Source organism: Thunnus albacares, chromosome 8, assembly GCF_914725855.1.
Source record: "Thunnus albacares chromosome 8, fThuAlb1.1, whole genome shotgun sequence".
Lineage (NCBI taxonomy): Eukaryota > Metazoa > Chordata > Actinopteri > Scombriformes > Scombridae > Thunnus > Thunnus albacares.
The window spans coordinates 6,592,461-6,615,799 of NC_058113.1; the positions used below are offsets into that span (position 1 = coordinate 6,592,461).

At 41.1% G+C, this 23,339-nt stretch overlaps 1 protein-coding gene across 5 annotated transcripts in view; it reads right to left on the bottom strand.

Annotated features, from left to right (window-relative positions):
* Nucleotides 1-23,339, bottom strand: part of oxr1a (oxidation resistance 1a) — a 157,269-nt gene that overhangs the window by 60,213 nt on the left and 73,717 nt on the right. Inside the window, exon 1 of one of the 5 annotated variants that reach the window (XM_044358062.1) lies at nt 6,478-6,838. The exons of the other annotated variants lie outside the window; for them this stretch is intronic. Coding sequence (XP_044213997.1) covers nt 6,478-6,646 — 169 coding nt within the window. The 5' untranslated portion in view covers nt 6,647-6,838. Of the gene's footprint in view, nt 1-6,477; nt 6,839-23,339 lie in introns of those variants that run through there. 5 annotated transcript variants of the gene reach the window in all.

Sequence of the window (23,339 nt, forward strand, 5' to 3'; positions counted from 1 at the left end):
TAGGAGCGCTTAGTCAAACATCCACAGTTACTGAAAGAGGAAGGAGGATCTTTGACCTCAGTGAAGGCCTGTGGGCTGTGTGGTCGGAGCTGAGATCACAGTGGATATCACAGCAGTTACTCTAGGAAACTGAAAATATTTCTGTTGTAGAAGTCGGTTTGTAAAACAGGATGGTTCATAGTAACATGTTACCATCTATGAGCAGAATGCTTAACATGAACAGACCTCAGTAACATTTAAGGCTTAAACAACCATACAAACTGTGATGATTACCTCATCCCAATGTTAAAATAACCACAGCTGTCATTTGTCTTATATTCTTGGGAGTTACACAAACAGAAGATGCTACATCATTTACACTAATGCTTATGTAAAGCTGTTTAACAGTAGTGAATGCCTGCTTCTACTCATGTCTACTCTTGTGCCCAGAGGGTTCAGCAAAACTCAAACTGTGTTTTAATGGGATGACGGTGTCAACAGATAATTGTTCTAGACTCCCTCACCACAATCATCCCAGACTACATTTAGCTCAGCTTGCAAATATTTGTATTGGCTTTTTTGAGGAGCGCTGTAACCTTTTATTGCTCAACATGACAGGTTAATCTTTTATAGAAAACAACCTGTCATTATTGTCACCCTGCTTGCTACTAATGTGACTCAGCTGAACTAGAGTAGTGATCTCTGGTGTGGTGAACTTATGCTTTACCAACCGTTCTTCATCAGGCTGTGGCAGATATAAAGTAGAAAAGATTTTCATTTGCCTCAAAGCAATTATGTTCCCCACAGACTCCGTTTTTGAGAGTGTTTGAAGAGTTCGTATTTCATCTTGAGAAATGACATCACCGGGTGTTCCCTCAACCTCCTGCAGGAGAGTGACAGAATCATCTGTACACTTGATCAAATGTCTCTTCACACCGGCTCCCTGCTGATTAGCTTATAAAAGGTAGTGAAATCCTTCCCGACCTGAATCAATGAAAGAAAGAGCCGCTCTACCCGACGCGCCGTGATTAACACAGTCTAAAGAAAAAAAACATAAACAGGAGGTTTTGCAAGCGGTAAACCCAAATACCAGCTTCAAAAACAACCTTTTAGAAAACTGCAGGTGAGGTCATATCCGTGCTCTTTTTACAGTCTGTGGTTTTATTTGTGTGATGTACTTAGAAGTAGGGGAAATTAGTAGCGCAGGTGTGGAGTCCTTGGGAACGAGAGCCGCATGTTACTTGCTGGGTACTTTTTTTCCAGCTTGAGTGATGGAGATGCAAAAGATGCGGTTGAGTCACTCAGCACAGATCTTAATTACCTTCACTTAAACATCAACTGTGTTCAGCATTTGTGCTCATCATCTGGCCTCTTTCAAACATCTGCTGTTGAAATATCCTCCCACTGATCTCAGAATCGGCAATCACGACATACAGAGTGCTCCTGAGATTATTTAGTCACACGTATGTCTAATTTAGAAGCTTTGAGGGCTATGACTGTGCTGTTTATCTTGTCCCAGTCCTCTACCATCATACAGATAACAGAGTCTCATGTGTCTCTATTTTCATCTGAATTTGTTTTTTATTTCTAAACTGACCTCCTTTCTAGTTTCCCCTCATAGGACATGCATCATTCTGTTAGTGGGACAGACTGTCACCATTCTGGTGATAAAGTCCTTGGAGAAAGATACAGTGTCTGTATGGTCCTCGGTACTGTTGAGTCCTGAAACATAAACCGGTGTGGACAAAGCATCCTTGAAAAGTCAAGGAACAGTCATTTAGTTCAAACCCTGAGCACACTTCTCTAAGTGCTAAGCAGGTGTACGGCGCTGCGGTCCGGTGAGCCCAATGGGACTCCTGCCACTTAAGATCCCTTGACGGAGCCGTAACGAATCCCAGGAGTGTCTCATAATGGCATGCAGGGCGAGCAACATGCTGATACAAACTGCTCAAGGACTTTTTGGAAATTAAAGTGATTAAAATCACCTATTACAGTGAGGATCAGCAGATTGCAGTTTCTGAATCAGCCCGATAATTGCGGCGGAGCTGGTGTCAGCCTTGGGTGAACGTTAACAGTGACAAATACTGTAAGTGAGCAACCCGGGGACAGAAGGAACCCAGAGACGCAGAAGGGAGTTCAATGTCAGGAGGACAAAGCTGCTCTTGCACCGTGACACCGGTGCTTCATCTGCTATTAATATGTGTGCAGACAATCTGTTTGTGATATTGTGGTCATCTCACTGGAACAGTCTGAACAGAGTTTTGATCAGCGGTGCTTTAAAAATATGACAAATATGACTTAAAGCAATCCACAAAAGTTCCAACATGATTTTCTCAGTGGCTGAATATTTCCGAAAATTATGTGTCCACACACATGTGTCCAATAAAAAACACACAGAGGACAAACTCTAAAAACATTGCTCAATAGCATTACAGGGTACTTTTAAGTCAGAAGATTCAGTCTAAAACAATGTCTAGAAGTACAAAATCAAAAACTAGTTGCATTATTTTTAACACCCATTTAGAGCTGCAAATAACTACTATTTCCATTATCGATTAAACTTATTGTCTAATCGTTTTGTCTATAAGTTCTTTAAAAATAATAAAAAAATATCTGTTCTCTTTTCTTAGAGCCCAAGCTGATGTCTTCAAATGTCTTGTTTGGTTGGATCAACAGTCCAAAGTCCAATATTCAGTTTTCTATCATCACATAAAAGCTTCAAATTCTCACATTTGAGAAAGCGCAACCAGCTCATTTTTGGCTTTCTTCCTTAAAAAATGACTGAAGCAAATATTCAATTATTAAAATAGTTTAATAGATTAATGTTCTGTCGATCTACTAATCGATTAAATTCCATTACTCACATGGACTACTTTTCTTGCAAGCAACTCCTTTATTCTTTATTAGGATTCCCATTAGCTTCCACTAAGTGGTTGCTAGTCTTCCTGGGGTCCAGACATAAGCAACAATTTTTTAAAAAAGCAATTTAAAATCACATTGAGCAATAAAACAAAAAAAAAAGATCAAACAAGCCAAACATATAGATCAGGAAATAAAAGAAATAACTCCCCTTCGTTTTAAATAAAAACTAAACCATCATCTTTCCATCTATCCCATGTGAGAACACTTCTCAAAGTATTTAGTGTCATTTCTTCACAGGCTTCCTTAATCAAATCATATGAGAGAAAGTACATTAAAAGCATACACTACTGTATCTGTTCAACCGGTGTCACTTCACGGCACACCGAGCGTAGAGTCATGTGCTGCTGATTTCAGACATCATGATCGGAGGATGACCTGCAGAAGCATGCTGTGCTGCAGCATGTGGCTCAACGCCTGCGGGTGCAGCAGTACTGTGTTTAAAGTGAAGGTGCCTTACTGTAAATCCTGCCACCGTGTCTCTAATGGTGACTTTTGATCTCTCTATCGTGTGCATACTTTTGTCTTCTGGGAAGTAAGCCTTGTAAATCCTACTTTTTTTGGCGTTCATAGTGAGTTCTTACAAGATTTTCCACTTTTATCACTGTTTCAATCCAATGCATGAGATACAGTATGTAACCAAAATACTATATAATCCGAGCTCAAAGGGCCACTCACTATCTTTTTAAGCTTATTCCCAAACGATGAAGAAGGAATACCTGAGATATGACAGCACCGACAACAAAGCATTAAAAAAAAAAAGAAAACAGCAGCAGCAACACAACAACACAATTCTCTTCTACACATCTGCCTCTGATTCTGATACAGTAACAACTTCTCCATCCTACTGTCTGCCCCTTATGAACTCACACTTTGACTCAAATTCCCTCTGACTTTTTAAGACCTTTATCCAAACGTTGCAGAAGTTTGATAATGAATTTGGTAATTCTGATGCTACAACTGGAGATAACCATTTAACAAGTCACTGACAGTGCTGGCAACCAGATGTTTATATACACATACAGTAGCACCAGGCACTGTCTACTTCTTTCTTTGAAGGCATGATCCAGTTTTGAGCTTTCAACCGCATCTAACAGTCTTAATTCAGCAAATGGAACAGGCTCAGGTTGGTGTCATCACATGACTCAAGTGTGGGACTTGGGTCACATGAACACTAGTGTGTATAGCAGGAGATCGTAACCCCTGTCTGGGTTTAAGGATGGCATCTGATGTGACTGGCCTATTTGAGCTTTCCACACATTACTCTTAAGACTTTTATTCAGAGAGTGAACAACAGACCCTCAGTTTTATTAAACTACATCTGAAATATGAGCTTTACACTTTACTGGGCACAGAAAAGCCTCTGCTCCGGGTAACGTGATTTGAAGAATGCTGTCCCATTCCTCATTCAGCATTTGGAGCCCACTGCACCCTCCTACACTCAGGCAAGGATCATGCAGGTGACGTCAAAGTCTTTGAGGCTTCATTGCTTAGAGGTTAATGTGGACATTGGCGCCCTTTGTCAGCTTTCACCTTGTCATACTGGCCACCCACGGTTTACTCGTGCCCACCCTGGTCTCTAATATCCTCCTCACTTCTACTACCTGACTCCACATCTAGTTAGTCTCATTCTTTTCCCCCCTCAGCGGGGCAGTAGCCTGCAGACACAAGCCGCCCCCACGGTCCACTCTGCTGGCGGAGAGAAAGGCACAGGGACTGCTAATGAACCCGACTGCCATCGGTGACGTTTCAAGAGCAGCGGAGTATGCATCTGATTAATCTTTGTCCTAATTAGATCGAACAATTAACCTGCCTGCCACCGAGCTCTGCAGCGTCATGACTCTGCATGAGCTGCGCGTTAAAAGGAAAAGCAGGGTGAGGCGGTGCCCTCGCGCTATAAACTTTCTGTGTTTTCAGAACAACCAATTAATGCCAATTAATAGTGCAAAGCATTATGTATGATATTTCTGTAGATCGCGTGGCCGAGAGCTCAGATCCGTTTCTGCTTTTCATTTCAATGGCCCTACATTTCTCCGCTTTTAATTCAAAGCCAGAGAAGGCACTGATGGGTCTCATAATAAATTATGTGTGAGAGGCAAAGCAGAAAGGGGGAGAAAGGAAAAAAAAAATCCAATCTTCATTAACATGGAGATACTCCCCGATGTGAAAAGCCTTGAGGACATGCTTATTCACTCACTGGCTGGATGGTTTGAGCATGCACTGCCTGCTGATCTGAAATATTTGAAATGCTTCAGTTGTTACCGTCAGTGTGTCCTCATAACAAACTGGACAGGCGGAATGCAACCACTGAGGACATGAACTTAGCCTGATTTGTTACAAATTAACATCAGTTAAGAAATAGGAAATCAGGCAGGGAAACAAGCATGAGACCCTGCTATGACTACACTGTCCAGGAAGTCTAGTGTTGCATGATATATTCACTTCCCACATACACCATACTTAATACTAACGTAGTAAAAGTACTTATACACCTATACTCAAAAGCTGACATGCATTCATCTCAAGTTCCATGTTAAGCATGGAAGATCATTCTCTGGTACATCATTAACATCTTCATCCACAGACTCTCTCATTATCAACAAACACACACATTACTCGACTGACTGACCCCTGACCTCCTAACTGTTACTCAAACCTGACTCTAGGTTTGACTATGGTGATAACTATACATCCCAGCACATCTCCATGCATGATGCCCTGAGGCAATGAACGAAAAAACACAATTTTAGCATAGAAATATGAATTTAAACATGTTAAAAAGTTTTATTTATCTTACCAGTTACTGGAACTGTGTCACATGTGTTACTTTACTTCCTGAAAGGTCTGCTCCACCCCTAGTCAAAAGCTCAAACCCACTTCAGCCCCTCATTTCATTGGACATAGACATGTCTTGTGATATCATACCTATAATTTTAATTAAAAAGTGTATAGGGGCGGTGTGAGGTCTGAAAGAGTAGTTTCAGTCCCCCACGCCATTGAGGGTTAACGTGTGTGTTTTCAAGACACTGGCACAAAGTTACGTGTGAAGAGTCACTATTTCAGCTGACAGGCTGCTTGCTGGCAGCAACAGCAGGGTGTGTTTTGAGAGTTGCGAACTACGTTCAAAGGTCTAACAGTTGAATTTAACTTGCTAATTCTTACGGCGCTGTATACACATCTTTGAATGCTCGGGTGGATTCAGCATGATTTAGCTCAATAAAGTCGACTTTTCTGTGTCACGCTGGTCTACAAAAGGCACAGAACACATTTCAGTGGTAAAAGGCTGGCAAAATCGTTGCTAAAAGTTGAAATGATATTAGAATATGCCGTATTTAATGTATAGGACTTCGCCGAATTTAAGGGTGACAACTTTACTACAGTTAATATCTGGTTGTTAAACTGTGTCCCAACCGGTCAGCGAGTTATTCTTAAAGCTAAGTTAATACGGTTGATTTTTTAAGGGAGTTTGGCGCAGCGCTCTGCAGGAATCTGCGGTGTGGGTTTGGTTTCTCTTGAGAGTTGACGACGTATCCCGTTCACTCTAAACTAACAACTAACGGAATTAAATGTTGGACCGACCTGTGTTTGAGTGGACGGTGTAGCTGTCGTGTGCTGTCCCAGTATGGTGCTGTTGGGTTTGGACTGTGTCCTGTCCGGGTCCTGGTACGGGTCCGGGCCACAGTCTCTGGGAGATTGCGTCCCTGACAGCTCTGGCGCCGCTGCCAGTCACAGAAAATATGAAGTCCATGTCGCCACTACTGCAACTTTAGCTCAGTTAGCTAAGAACAAAACTTTCAAATTCTTACAAGCTCCGTGGTCATTGCTCACACGAAACAGACGTAAACGCGTGGTGTGAAAATCCTCAAACACACTACACATCCCAAAACAGGAACTGTTTGAAATACGTCAACAAGTGCAGACTTTTTTTTCTTTTCTTTTTTTTTTTTTTTTACCCCTAGTGGAGTCAAGCTGTGTAAAGAGCTCCGTTGACTGTCCTGCTGCCCTATTGGCCCACATTTACACAGTGCTGGTGCAAACACAGTCCCCATTCTTTTTAGTTAGTCCTCAAGAACCAGAACTAAACATTTTGGTTCAGGTCAGCACATACAGACAACTGAAAAGCCTTTTCCTGTTCTGATCTAAAACAGTTAAGTAGAGTTTTTCATTCAAAATCTGCTTAAAACAAGACAAAATTCCATCTACAGATAAATATTTGGATTTCACTTGACAGTTTTACTTTTAATTTTATTGATTAACTAATGCTGTCATTCTACATCCTGTTATAAAGATATTTTTATAGGCTTACATTCAATTTGATATGAATGATGAGTAGCAGATTCAGTGCTGATTGGAGCTAGACTTCTAAAAAGGTTATTACAATTCAGATCATGTATGAAAAATTAACTTTAAAAAATCTTTACAAGTAAATCTATGCATCAAAAAGCAACCCAGCTCAGCCCACATACATTCCAGAGTGTTACAGGGATATTTCATAGCCATCAAGTGTGGGGGCTTTATGACACCGCAGAGAATGACATCCATCTGACTCCCACCATAATAACATTCTAATAAATTGAGACTTTCACATTCAGAGCCAAAGTACACTTCTGCGCCCATATGCTACTCAAGGGGCACAGTGAGAACTCGAAGACCTGTGACATATAAGTGTCTGCTCGTCTAGTGAGGGATAGAAAGAGATGACATTTGCGGTGCGTAAATGAATGTGGAAAAGTGAAAAACCAACAGACCAGAACAGGGTGTAATAATTGGGCAGCAGACTCAGGTAGTGAACTAGAAAGGCTGTGATGGATTATTCATTCAGGGGCAGAGCTGTGGTGAGACAGGAGTCAGGAATGTAAAGAAATCCTGTAATGTTTCAGACAAATTAGAGAAATAATCAGAATGGGTGACCTGGCTCCATTCATTCACTCGTTCACGCCAGAAAAGGTAAAGATTGGGAGAAATTTTCTTTTCAAGCTGTATTCTGTAGGAGAAGTGCCTGTGTGTCCTCTCTGGTATCTGTAGTAGGTGGGCTGAGACTGAAACAGCTGTTAAAAAGTAGACTGAACCAATGTAATTTGAGAGTCAGTCAGGGCCATATTCAGTACTGAATGTGCTCCATCTGCTGGTTACTCTGAGTAGTGCAGGCTTTAGTGTCATCCCTCAGGTTTAGGTGAACAGCAGCAGCAATCAAAATAAGAATGTGTCAAAAAACTGCCAAAACAAATGTTTTTTTTTGTTTGTTTGTTTTTTTTTTTTTTACATTTAATTACCTTTAAATGTGTTTTATTATTATTATGTATGACTGCTTGCACCTCCCTGACTTATACAAACCAGCCATAAACTGGTACCCTGAATGCAACTTTAGGTCTGTGCAAATGTGTATTGTTGACTAATCTGATCATTTTATCTACTGATTACTTAATTGTTTAGTCTATAAAATGTCTGGAAAATATTTGAAAAATGTCCACCACAGTTTTCCTGATCCGAAAATGATGTCTTCAAATTTTGTTAATTTACAGTGATATAAAACATGGAAAAGCAGCAAATTCCCATAAAGCTGGAACCTGTGAACTTTTTCCTAATAAATGACCTAATCAATTTTCAAAATTATAGGTGATTAGTGTTCTGTTTGTTCTATTTGGGATGTTCAAGATGAGTTTCCTGACAGATTAAAAGAAAAACTTTAATTTGAAACCTATTGCACATAACCTGCAGCTTGTAAACTGGTCTTACTAGTGTTTAAACAACGATATCACTAGAAAACCTAAAGAAAAATTTGCCAAATCTGTATGTTTGATTTTGAGTGCCACTTCAAATAGTTTTGTCAACAACTCTGACACTGATGTATGGGATTAGATGGATTTGCAGTCCAGGGATTTCATGCAGCCCTCTGTTCCTCTGTGACCTTGCACAGAGCCCTGCTGGTACACTTGGCACTTGGACAGTGTATTTAGACAGGTTTCAGAGTGTTCCAGTGCCACCCCACAGGGCCTTGCAGCTGCGTGATATACTGTGATGCTGTAAAACTGCCCAGAGCGGTCATCAAATCATCCACAACTTCCTCAGAGGGAGCTGGACTGGGTTCCTCTGCCCTGCATTTCAACCTCGTAGGTTAAGAGATAAACTTTCTAGCAACTATAAAGTTGAATCTAGTTATAAAGGCCTATTTTCTCGGGGAGTTCCTCCATTCTTTAATTAAGCTTTGGTGTGACCAAAGACGGAAAATGAAAGTATTCCCTCTGTGCTCATCCAACAACATGAGCCTCACTGCGTGGAAATTATGTAAGTTACTTTGTTCTGCTTAAGCTATGTATTATGTTTGATGTATTGTCTGTTTTCTGTATTTTATACTATAGGTGATTAAAGAGACTTTGAAGACAATTAGTTAACTGACATCCATTAATGTTGTTATGTGCAAAAGAATACACTTTAATGTGTGCACAAATCATATCATTAACTTTTTTTTATTAATTTTAACATGATCAGATCAGCACTTGAGAGTCAGGGAATCATTCTATTTAATGACTTCAAAGTGGTGAAGTCTTGTTATACAAGTACCTACATAAAAACCTCCTAGTGTCAGCAGCTGCCAGCGAAAGCCCTGAGAGGGTCTTGTGTGTGAGGCTTTGTCATCGTCTAGGAGCGCACTGGGGAGCGAGTGTTAATCTCAGCAGTTTCCCATTGAGAGCCAGGTAGGCTGCAGCCTAATCCTGAGAAGAGTAACGCTTTCATTATGGCACAACAAACATGAAGGCCACTGGGGAGCTGCCGCTTTTCCATCATCAACGGATGGACGGAATACACAAGCAAGGTTACGTAAGCAGAGCCGCAGCACACTGGTGTGAACACCAGCATGTGTGCGCTAGAATGGCTGTATTAGCATGTGCGCGCACACACACACACACGCTGTACACACACATTTCCACACAATCTGCTCTTTTCTCCCAGACATTTCCTGTTTACAGTGGAAATCACTATGACATAAATGCAGCAGAGAAGTCACTCATGCGACACAATTGCACCTGCTGGCAAATACAAACAAGCCTTTCAGTGTGTGGTAATTGGGAGGGTTCATTGAGGTATGTGAGGCAAAAAAGATGACTTGAGATAGTTTTCTCAGAAGGGATGGATCTCACATGGCATTTGTTGAAGCATCTCTGGATGTTGGAGTGTAAATACCGAACCCACAGCACACATGGTCCTGTGTTTCACAAGCGTTCTGGTAATTATCCAGCAGCCTGTACAAGACATGTAAACAAGATGACGACCAATAAAGACAGTTAGCTGCTGGAGGAATCAGGCTGAGGCATCCAGACAATGGTGGCAATCACAGGTGTTTAACAGCCCTTGTCAGAAAATCCCACCCTCTCCAAAGGCTTTTTCATTGAGGAGGTGAAGCTTCGCCTCTCAAAAAGCTGTCAACACTACAGCAGATGAACGTGTTTTTCACTCTGGCAGCAGGACCCAAATATTCATGAGAGGGAAACATGGATCAAATGTTGTATGGCGCCTGTTAAGACTGTGACAATGCCAAGCTGATTCACCAGATCATCTGGGGGAATGGGGCTGTTTAATTACTCAACACTGTGGTTACATAAGTGTAACTGGTGTCACTCAGACTTGTTTGTCACTTTTCTTCATCATACATGAGCATTGTACATGTTTGAGCCTTCGGCATCTCCTGCCATGCAGCTTACATTATGTGAGCTATAGCCAGGACTATAACCAAAACATTGATGCAGTTTGGCCAATTAGAGATGAATAGAGATGATTTGCATTATCTTAGAGATGAATAGAGATGATTAACATTATCTTAGAGATGAATAGAGATGATTAACATTATCTTACAAGTGAGAAAATAACCTTTAAGCTCTAGTGCTAAAAGACTGGTTAAAGTAGTAGTTTTTAGAGAATATGCTCATTTGCTTGCTTTCTGAGAATGAGATAAGAAGATCAATACTACTCTCATGTCTCTGCATCAAGTATGGAGCTGAGGCCAGGAGGTGATTAGTCTAGCTTAGCATAAAGACTAGAAGTGGGGGGAAACAGCTAGCCTGGCTCTCTCCAAGGTCCAAAAACTCACTAATTAATTTGTTGTAATATTGTACCTAAACAGACATGTAAAAACGACAATTGTGAACCAGACTTTAAGCAGACCATCATTTACCCAGAACACCATTGGGCCTTAGCCTGTAGGAAATGAGAAAGGGAGTTAAGGTAACCAATCATTTCCAAGGCAACCTCCCATCCCCAACCGCTACCCAAAAGGTCCTACATGGTCACGGACAGTGTGTCAGAGGGTGAAGGCTCAAGAGAGGAACCGACCAAAAAGTACTACTCACAAAATTACCCCAGACACATCCACCATAACATTATCCTGACATGAAAAAAATAGGGCCTAAGGAAAAAAAAACCCCAACAAAAAAACAATCACATCACACTGGCCTAATTTTAGAAGAAAAGCTGCTTGTCACAGTTAATTGTTCTTTTATGCATCTGGGTTTTTCCCTCTTACTAAGTCAGGAAACCCAGGCCAAGAGACACAGATTTGTGACCAAAGGAGCCAAAAAATTCATCCAGTGAGTGGAGCTTTTGTTGCTATAAAAGCCTCATGTAAAGGGAATATAGAATAAAAACTAAATGAGCTTGCTGGATGAAAAAAGTCTCAATGTTAAGCTAATGAATGAGTGTGGAAATAAGCCTCCAGCCTGATGCTTTCATGTTAAGGCTCCAGAGGAGACGGCAAACGAGGAGGTGATAGCTGAGGTGTTATGCCATCCAGTCTGACACTGACCTGCTGCTGCAACAATTCAACCCAATGTTATTGCCTGGGCTTCTTTGTCAGGACAGCTCTACAGGGTGGCTGGTGGTGATCGATGACCGGTGGCGTCAGATCGGGCTATCTTTCACCGCCACTTCCACTGCCCCCGCTCACGGTCATCTATCCTCCGTGGGTGTCTGCGCTGTCTGAGGGCGCCCCGAGAGGCTGGGTGGCCCCAACAAATGATGACCACTGGCTTAGGAGGAAGAGCGCATCCATCTGCTGAGCGGAGGGCTCTCTCTCCTTCAATCTTTTCACCTTCCTCCTCTCTCTTTATGCATACATCTAGGTTTATTTATTTAGTGAGCATGCTGTTTAGGATGAGGAGTCAAGCAGCGAACGCCATTTCACTGACAGCCTCCAGAAGTCGCTTAATTGTAGGTAGAGAAGAAGAGAATGCAAAAAAAGAAAAAAAAAAAAATGCTGGCGGTGGATGAGAAAGGAAGAGAGGGTGGATGAGAAAGGAAGAGAGGGTGAGGGAGGAGGGGAAGGGGAAGGGACATGCATCAGACACGCACCACTGCTCTCTTCATACAGGGCAATTTATTAAAATAATAAAGCCCAGCCTTGCGCTGAAGGTTGAGCCCACAATAAACCTGACAGGGAGACAGGAAGAGAGGCTACACGACGGAGGCATCGTCAGGCAGATACACAAAACAAATGCTCTGTTATGTCAGTGTCCACTTTATTATCTGCACTGAACTCCTTGGATGGAGTTAATTGCTTTCTTTTAAACTCAGACACAGTCATATATTTCATCATTACCCTAAAAAGCCTCCCATGAATCACTCAGCTACAACAGAAGCACAAAAGCACATGGACTGTTCTACATAAGCCTCTTCGCCTCATGCTCCTCCACAGGCGTTAAGAGTCAGACTACGACCTGATACAACAATGCACGCTGGGATCAGAGGAAATTAGAGCCAAATGGACGTCTTAAATCCGACAAAGATGGTAAGAGGTTCTGCACTCTCTCTATCTGCTGTAAAACTGTCCTCACCCTGGACACTCTTCATCTATCACCTGATATCATCGGTTTCACAAGTATGCTAAATTGGATAATGAATCTTTCCCCCCAGGAGATGCGGTAGATGGATAATTTGTTGGTTAAATTACGAGCTGGGGACATATTGCATCATCCGAGGTGTGAGCTGTGAGTGTAGTTAAATGGATGCAACATTTTGGACAAGTCCACTGGAGTAACATGGGTGAATTAGGACCCAATGAAGATGTAATTAACTGTGCAGGGAGGGACTCATTAGTAAGAGTCACACTGACTTTGTTAATGAAACACACTTAACTCTGATGCAGTGTCAATGTATCAATACACATTATAATGTAGCTAAAAATTGTGCAAAGATGTTTTTCTTTCCATCACACATAATGTCTTACTGTTCTTTTCTAACACACATCTTATAGGACCAAAACATAAATCGATACATTTATGTGGTGCTGAGAAAGAGCACAATGTGTGATTTTCTTTCAGTCTGACAGAATAAGCATTATTACAGTCCTTTATTACACAAGGGATAGCTGAGACAATACTGAGCAAGAGCTGAGTGTGGGATTTTCTTCACCAACTTTGACACAATTATACATTTTCAATGCAGCAACTCTTGCACACTTTTCAAAGTGGCAGTTTTTCTTTGTATAAACTTTTTTAATATATAGAGCTGGAGTCAATAAAGTCCTTTTAAGGACGGAGAGACAAGAAGTGAGAAAGCAAACAAAAAAAGTGCAAGGCAGAAATAAAGGAAAGGGAGAACAGTTAGGGTGGTGGTCCAACACACAGAAATATGCTTATTCACTTTCTGTGTTGGTGTTGGTTAAGGGTAGTTTCCCCCTTCGGTGAGAGCCAGGCCAGCTTCTTCCCATATTAATGTGAGTAAAAATTATAAATGTTATGTTGGTATATGCAAAAACTTTTGATACTGCATATTATGCCTGTTACTGTAAGTATTCTTTCTGTTTCTGTTCCAGCTTTCAGTGCAGCATATGAATGAGATTTTTGACGATGTCAAGAAATGCGTCAATCAAGCCAACGTGGCAGATTAATGCCCACAGCCTGTACTTTGTCATGTCTGACCTGGAGACTGATACCATAACTGAGGCCTCAAATAGAGACTGTCTAGGCAGTGAGGGCACAGTCATGACCCTGCATCCAATATACAGCATGATGAGTCTGTTGTCAGTTTCAAGATGTTTTGGATCTATACAAAAATGCAATGTAATAATAATTACATAGTGTTTCAGAACTGAAGACGTGAACAGGTTTTAGATGAGGCAACAGCAAAATTAATGACCACACATTTGACCATTTATTACGTCCTCATTTTAATATCATTTATGTTCATTAAGGCCTATGTTATCGCCACAGTGCTGTATATCCAGTAATGCTTAGTGCAGCCAGAGTGGAAAAAACAGGGAGGCATTCAGACCTGATGTATGTAGCTTCTGCTACTAGCTTCTTTGTGACAGTTTTCCAGAGCTCTGCCATCCAGTGAATGTCCAGAGCAATGACCCGTGTGGAGAAGACAGCGTACTGCACTGGCCGGCTAAATCCTGTCCTCCAGCTATTCTTCCTCTTGGATAAACCGGTGCACAGCAAACGTGGCCCTGGAGCATGTACAATACAAAGTCCTCCACATTCTAATAAGAAGAGCTAGAGGAGGATGAGGACGGAGGGAGGGAAGAAGGGCTCAAGGTGGATGTGGATGACTCATAATCATGGCCTGTTTGAAGCTCAACTCCAACTATTTTTGGCTGAGATTCAACTTTACCATCCTTTGTAACAATACCCACTGATGATAAAGGAACTCATAACGTGTTTCTTTCACTATGTGATTGCTCACTCAGTAATGACATGTCTGTAAAAAATTTGGAATAATAAGATTCTTCTTTTTTCCATCATCACTGAGTTATCAGCATAGTTTAAAGACCTCTTTATTTTAAACGACTCAATAGAGTTTTTTTTTGCAGTTTTTTTTAATGTAGGGACTGCACTCAGACTGAACCTTTTAACACCACAATTCCATGCTCACAAAAGTAATACGTTTTCCCTTCCTTGAACAGTTTTGACATGGATGATGGAAATGAAACATATAAAGGTCTTATAATGGTATGAGTGTAAGTGTGTTTGGTATTGATTATTTTCAGTATCTATTGCCCCTATAGGGAGCTATTAGAGATTAAGTAAGGGAAAGTTTAAAACAATGTTAAAGGATCACAAAGTTATGGCGAATAATCCTGAGGGGGGCATGAATATATGTACCATATTTTATGGTATTCCATCAAATAGTTCAGTCTGGACTAAAGTGGTGCACCAACTGGCCAGCTGACCCTCCGACATTGCTAGCCATAGAAAAAATTATAAAAGAATTCAAGTCAAATAATCTGAATAATATGACAAAACACATCTTAACTCAAGGTGCACTTACTAGCTTTACCAGAGCCTTTAATCACATCTTCCTCAGAAAGTAAGCAAACTCTATCTTCTGAGGAAGACCATTATATGCAAGAAAAAGCTAGTAAGTGGACCTTGAGTTAAGATTTCTGTTTCCAAGGCCAAAAATGAACTTGAGAATGTGCACTCAATTATGCTTTTATGATGCAGGGGTCTTTAAATATGCTGCAAAGTCATCAGCATTTTTAACCCAGAGAGTATCTAAACACTATTAACAATGCCACTGACTACAGATGTTTCAGTAATAGATATTAAACACGGTTAAGTTTCCACTTTAGCAGAACTTGTGACACTTAGGCAGAGGCTACATTTCACATCTACAGCTCTACACCTAATCAGTTTCAACTGACACTCCATGCTTCTGTAAATTCAATTAACTGTTATATAAATATCATCCATAACTGTGTAATGGTTTCTCTGCTCCTTAGAGGCATTGGCTGACATGACATAAACATGGTTTCTTCTGTTTTTAGCTCAGCCTGCCTCAGTACAACATGTATATTAGATACAGGCAAAATAAAGCTGTTTTTTAAATAATAGGAGGCCATAAATTCATGGGTAAAGGGAAACAAATATCAACAGTTATGTGAAGTGGCAGATCTTATTTTCCCTCTGCTGTAAAATGAATCAATAGCAGGGGCCAGTCCCGGCGTTCAACAGTGGAAAACTGCTTACTCTTCATTTGAGCTATATGTAATCAATCCTAGCCAGAGGATGGCTTGAGCCCTTTCCAAACTAAGTGGGGAAACAGTGGGATTACTAGTTCTGTGGCATTTATAAATTGAACCCAACGAGAAGAGGGCCACCAAGAGACTCCCGGTCAACGTAATTACACCAGCAGGCCAATAAATCCGACCCACAGATCTTTTACAGTAGCGCCGCAGTAAATTCAGTAGCAAGCTTCTTTCCTTACATTGCTTACACTACAGAAGAAAACATTAAATGTTTTTTTGCTGTCTAAAGTAAAAAAAAAAAAAAAAAGAAAGAAAGAAAGAAAAAAAAAACAGTGTCCTTGGTAGCTACAAATCTCTGTGGCCTTCGCTTCTGGCCTAGCTCTAAGACAGTGCAGTTGCCGTGATTTAGATCTACACAGTGTTGACTCATACATATGACAGCATGGTGTGCTGTGGATAAATATCTGCATTTAGTGCCCTTGGAACAGGTGAATGCAAAACACTCCTGAAGTCCATCTAATATTATTCCCTTTTGAAAACACGAAGGACACAGCAGCTGCTTAAAAGCACAGAATTGATTGAACTAAGGACTACATGCATTCTCTCTGGGGACATTTCGAAATGACAAATGTCAGACAAATATCTAAAAGGACATTTGTGGCAGCACTAACATCATACTGATCTTCATGACATTGAGACAGCCCAAGGATAAGTGATTCTGTTATCCCAGGTATGTGCATCTTGTATGGAAACAAACACAAATCTTGACCACACACAAATCTTTTACTGACGGGTACCTATGTTTACTTACGATAGTTTAAAGTCGTATTACTGTATTTCACAAAAGATCTTAAATACCTGCTTCGACTCTCAGTTACAATATAAAACCTCCTTCTCTGAAGAGTTGGCCTAAATGGATGTTCACCTTAATTCAGTCAAGAATCTTCCCCTGGATGCAACCTGTTTAGCGTGTGATTGATTGAACCAGTGTGTACCATGTGCTTTGTCATCCTCTCTGGGGGATAAATAGAAACAAGGCCAGCATAAATCAATCAGCGAGCCTCTCTCAGGCTTTGTAATGCGGCTAACCATCTTGGTCAAAAAAACGCTTTAGAGTCAAGCTGTTCATATTTGCGTCGCCTTTTATGTCCCATTATATGCAGTCATGATAAAAAAGAAACTTCTTGATGGCACAACAGAGCCGTGTTTCATTCCGTGGAGCAGCTAGTCTGGTCTGGATAAGAACATGGAGGGAGCTCGGAGAATAATAAGTGCAGTATAAGAAGTCAAAACCTGGAAAAACAGAGGTGACATTCTCTGCCTGTAACCAAGTTAGTGTCAAAGCTGTTCCATTGCTATCTGGGGATGACTAAAGCATACTATTAACCTTTGTGGAAATGGTTTCTGAGCCCTCCTGGGTTGCTGTGGAGTGTATGTGTGTCTTTGTGCATGAATCCATTGTTGGTCCACCTCTCTCATATTGCAGTGTGGGTTTTAACCTGAGCTGAGTATGAGAGCTCATCCAAACACCGGCAACTAGGACACTAATGTCACTGTCTGTCTGTCTGATGCACTCTGGGATGTAACTCAATCAAACCTGCAGTGCTGTAAACATAGTACGCACCACACAAGAAGAACCTGAACAAAACAATCGCTGCTTTTTTGTTTACAGAACGAGAAAAATCCAGACATATCAGATATCCCAATTAAGGTTTGTGAGAGCAGTGTGATTTGGCTGCCTCTGGTGCTGTTTAGTGTGAATGCAGCCCTGGAGGCAAGTTGTTGTCAGGCTTTTCTTATCAAGGCACAGTGTAGACTATGGTACCCTGTGGGCAGCACCACTTTCACAGTATTAACTGTGGAGGTTCTTGTACAATATTACCCAATATGCCTTAACCCCCAGAGTGCACTGAGAATACTGAGTGTGTAGGGGGACCAAGCCCATGTGGTTGTATTACTGTGAATACCTTGAGTTTGCAAACCACGTTTTACATGTAAAGAACTCACATTTTAAGACAGAGGAAGCAATAATTTTGACAATAAACACTGGTATGGTGGCCTACATAATTTGAAATTGATGTAAATGTAGCACAAAAAAGCTTTTTAGCTTAAGAAACATGGTAGATCTCCAAGTTCTATAAGATTGTGGCAGAGTCTAATCAAAATCTTACTTTCACATTTTATGGGACAGAACGTAAATATACACAAGTGCAAAAGATGTGAGTGCAAATGGGGACATCCAACTGGCCAACAGCCTGTTGCACCAGCTGTGTGCCAGTTCAGATTTAGCCTAGTTATAACGTAATTAATACTAAGTTGTGATTTATGCACTTCTAAAATAAAAGCAGTTGCACCATGGAGATAAGTTACAACATAATTCTAAGTAACAACTAAATAGTTAAACACATGCCCCTAGGGTAGGTGTAAATCATAAAACGTCACAAAAATATTCTCACTAATGGTAAAACAGCAGTTTTTCTGCCACACAGCATCATTTTTTCATTCACTGCTGCCATTTTACAACACAGTAATCAAGTAGAAACCCAACTGATATATTACAATATTGATCTAGCTCACTACGATGTGCTACGATGCCAAGTGGCTCATGCCAGCCAGAAAGCTAATGCGCATGCTAACCATGACGATGTATCTCTATCTTTGATTGTTGATTGGCCACTTGCCTTAATTATGACTAAATGTCCAAACTAGTTAGGTTATGCCCCAAGTAAATGTGGTACAATTAATTCTAGCAGCTGACAAACCAACTAGTAGGAGAGAACTTACACATAGCTGGTGCAACCCAGTGCAGAGGTCTATTTAGATAACATGTAACCACCTTCCAGCCTTTAAATCAGCCAGGATGTTATCCATCTTTATTCTCTGTAACTCCCACTCTCCATTGTCTAAAAAAGCTTAAAAATGTCATATGGAGCCTTTAACTCTGCATGTCATATTAGAGTTGGGTTCAATTAGCCAGCCTCATTTTGGACCCCATTCCTGTTTCCAGATTTGTTAAGCTCGGGCAAATCTCTCATCAAACCCGTAATATTAAATTTTCAGATAAGCTTAATAGTTCTGCATCAGGACCTCCAGTGTTTCAAACAAGAAGCTTATGAAAATTGCATTCTAAAAGTAAGTAGGCTAGTGGAACACTACCCTTTCAAACATCTGCACAAGATTTGCACTGTGCAGGAAGTACAGACCAGTCGCCACCTCATGTTGTTCATTCAGTGGTTGCTAGGAAGGGTACAGTAAATAGTGATCTCTCACGTGAATATGGAGTGTCAAACAGTGATAGACACATAGGAAAAGCCAGGAACCTCGAGGAAGACAAAGTGAGGAAACGACAGAGAAAGGGTGCGTGGGAGGAAGTAAGCGAGTGAGAGAAAGACCCTCCACTGGATTTGTGGTGGGGCTAAGCTGCCTTCTGGTGCTACGTGACCAGCCTATACCGCCAAGGCAAGAAGGCTCGGGCTTATCTCAGTGCACACAAGCAGCTCTGCTGGCAAAAGCACCGTGGCATGGCTGTGGGTGCTGCTGTCAGAGCGTGACAGATAGCTCTTACTCTCTCTCTCCCTCTTCTCTCACTTTCACTCTTTATTCTTTCTCACCCGTTCACTCCATTCCTCCCTTGGTCTCACTCATTCACTAGGGATAAGCATGTACAGGTTTGATACTGATGCACCACATGGGGACGATTCATACTTAAGTTGGATTTCAAAATAGAACAGTGGACTCCTTTTCCTCGCAGTCTGCGTCCCACAGGGTCTGCAATAACAGCATGGGAGAAAATAAATGGGATATTTCAATTTGTCTTGTTTAAATCGTAAGAGTCATGCCTAAAGGAGAAACGCAGTGGTAAATTTCTACTAAAACAATGTTTGCAGAGCTTTCTTCCAGACCACATTGTGCAGAAAACTTCACCACAAAGAAACTTTACCAAAAATCTTTTAGAAATAATAAATGCTTTCTTCAAGATGGATACCATTTAACAAATAAACTCTGATAATTAACTGTTCCCTAAACCCCTTCCCCCAGCAGCGACTGTCCAGTCATACCTGAGCAACAGTACAGTAAACTAGGCAGGGCAGGTCTGTCAACTTTTGGGTTTTTCCACATGCTGAAGTGGTCTGCATGGGGATGTAGTAAGAGTGATACTTTGTGAATAAAGAGTTTGAAGGTAGTGTCTTTTTAACGTCTTCCCAAAATACAAGAGCAAAAGTGTAAAGAATGGATTGAACAGCGTGTTTATGTGCTCTAACGTAAGCCACTATTGTTAGCTTAGCTGGATAACCAGTAACCTACAACCAGTGTTGGACAAATCACATACACAATACATATAACTCATTAAAAAGTAACAAAAATGGTAAAAAACCCTCCATCAAATTACCAGTAAGACAGCAAACACGTCCCCCACCCCAAATTATTGAAGTAACAGAGCGTTACTGGGATTAGTAGCAGTAATGTAATTACTGAAGTTCAAATAGTAATCCCTTACACTACTTGTTACGTTAAGTAATCACATTACTGTAATGCTTTTCAAAGTAAAGAGTAAGCATATCATTAACTAATTAACACTACATTATCACAGGGTTACAGGTTAGAAAAAGCCCCGTTCAGGATTGACACATACACCGTGCGGGGGCCCAGATGCTGCTAACCACTATAGTTTCAGGTCAAGTTAGTGGCTCTGTCCAGCTCTTCATTGGATTTGGGGAGCTTAACTGAGAGGGCTCTGTCAGACTCATTGGTTAGTCCTCAGCCTCAAGGCCCTTTTTCATGTACATATTGTCAAAATCAAAAGAAAATGTTCAATATGCAGGACACCGCCTGTATGAATAGAGGCAGTGTTTGCTGTGTTCACATTAGCTAATTATCAAGAAATGAATACATCAGTAGGCATCCATATTGCGTCGGGATTGTTCACCGCGTCGCTATCCAGATGTCGGCCAAATCGAGCTGAGGTTGCATGGATACATTATTTTTAACATGTTAACAATAGTGTATGGATCACATGTTACCTTTGTATCTTTCTAGCTAAGGTCAGAAAGGTTGTCAGTGGGTGGGAACCAGTCACAACTAAGTCACAAAAAACAATGAATTGTTATTAGACCACAATATTTCCATGCTATAGTGGTGCCATTGTTGCAAAGTTGGCCTTGTATTTACTTTTACTATTACTAAATAGCAGCAACATCCTAAAAATTAAACCACCATGCAAAAAGTCAAATCAACCTAGGTATTCTGTACCACCAAGGTCAAACACATTATTTTTCGCTTCCTATTTAAATGGTCAAAAATATGTAAGTTGTCCCATTTCTATAGTAAAAACAGAAAGATGTCTCACAGTGGCTTGTGTGTAATTGCCACCCCTGGCTATGATCTGGATGTGTAAACACAAGAGACGTGCCACCTGAGACAATAACATCAAACACAAAAAGAGAGCAACAACGGTGTATCGCCTGCAGCGCTGGCTATAACTGTCAACTGCCATAGTTATTAGCTCCTTATGCAATATCATGCTGTGACTATACAGCTGCTACTGAATACTGTGGAAACACTGTTTTCAAGGACAAGGGCTCCAGCTATGTATCCGCGCTCAAACAAATGCAAAAAAGCAACAGAACTAAGGAGCAACAGGATGGCGACTTAACACCAAACCTGACACTCCCTTCGATGTATTGAATAGCTGCTAATTTAATTCCAGCCATTGAGTCCCTTTCTTGAAAACTGCATATCAAGCAAGGCTTGGTGGGAGCCTACAGCGAGTTAGCATATTGCTCCCCCAGCACTGATTCCTCCCCTCTTTGACCCTGCAGTGAAAATCCAATGAATAACTAACAGGGGAGTAATCAGTCACATGGCGGCGGTGGCAGGGCCGGCGCTCTCAGGGTGTTAGGGTATGCCAACACGTGTGGTTCTGTCTTGTTTATTAGCATTTCCTCTGTCAGGTGCTGTAGATACTATGCTGCGTTAGCAGAGTCAGGCTTCTGTTTCTGCCTGCAAGCCACGCACATTCACTGAGGTAGCAATACACGTCAGTGCTTGAATAATTTCACACAAACACCAAATCTGGCTTGTTAAAAGAACATTATTAATGATGGTTTCTGATGAGACTTCAGATTTGGTTCTGACTGGCTGGTTTGCCAGCATACTGTACTAGTTTTATATTGGTCTTCCAATAAAGATTTTATATCAGGCATTTAATGTTTCAATAGCAAATGCTCTTAGAATTTAGTGGCTTTAAACCGACCAAATTTTAAGATTTGAGATTTAAAATATCTTGCAAGAATATCATAAATACATTTGTTTTGGGGACTATTAATAAAAACAAACAGTATTTAAGTAAAAAACTCAGAGGCCAAACCCCTTTCTAAAAATTTCCAGTTATAATCTGTAACTAGAGTCATTACAGCGAAGCTTCAAGTCAATAGTTAGGTCATCCTTGTGTTGTATATTGTTGCATCAGTAGGACTTGCTGTCTCTAAAGTGTAGATTCATGTCAGACCAGAGAATAATGTGATAAAACGCCTCTCCCCAAGTCTGCAGCCAAGGTTGGTGCCTCAGTTTTTAGCAATCTGTCTGTCCCGTCCATCTGTCCTTGAGAAAGATTACCCTTCTGCCCGTACCCCCCGGTCAGACACTCTGGAAATACATTAGAGGATAACAAGGTAGAGAGTGTGAAGATGGAGAGAGTGAGAGACAGGGAGGAGGAGAGGGAAAAAAAGAAGGAGGGAATGGGCAAGGGAGCATAGGAAGGATTGAGAACAAAATGGCAGATAGAGCAGAAAAAAAAACAGGGGGGGTAGAGGGATGCAGGGGGGTGGGGGGAGAAGTGCAGCAACTTTCCTCTTAAAAGCCATTATCTGCAGTGACATGCTGTGAAGGCTCTCCCTTTGCACCCATACAAAGACATCTGCAAGAGGGACAGTGGCATATCTCCTGCTTGCATGTTTCAAGTGCTTACCTAACCTGCTCATAAACTAAATCCATAGACAACTTGAGACTGTGCACACACACAAACACACACACACACACACACACACACACTGTTGTGTTTCCATCGCTTCAGAGGACATTACATTGACTTGCATTCATTTCCTGGAGACTTACCCTAACCTTAAACTTACCTTAATTCTTTAATTCAAGTCTTCACCATAAAATTAATGATTTACATTAAGGAGACTTGCTTTTGGTCCCCATAAGGGCGGCGAGTCCCCACAACATGACTGTGCAAACAGATTTATGCCCCCCCCCGACATGAAGAATACCTGGTACACACACACACACAATCAGACCCACATGTACTGTATAGAGGAACAGAGAGCATGAGTCAGTCCCGGAAAACAAACAGAAAAGTACTTGTACAGCACGTATCCAATGAGAACACAGTGTGATGAAACAGTTTTCAAATGCACTCATAGGCAGGAACACTATAAGTCATACTTAATGAGTCTACGGCTCATGGAGACATTCGGTT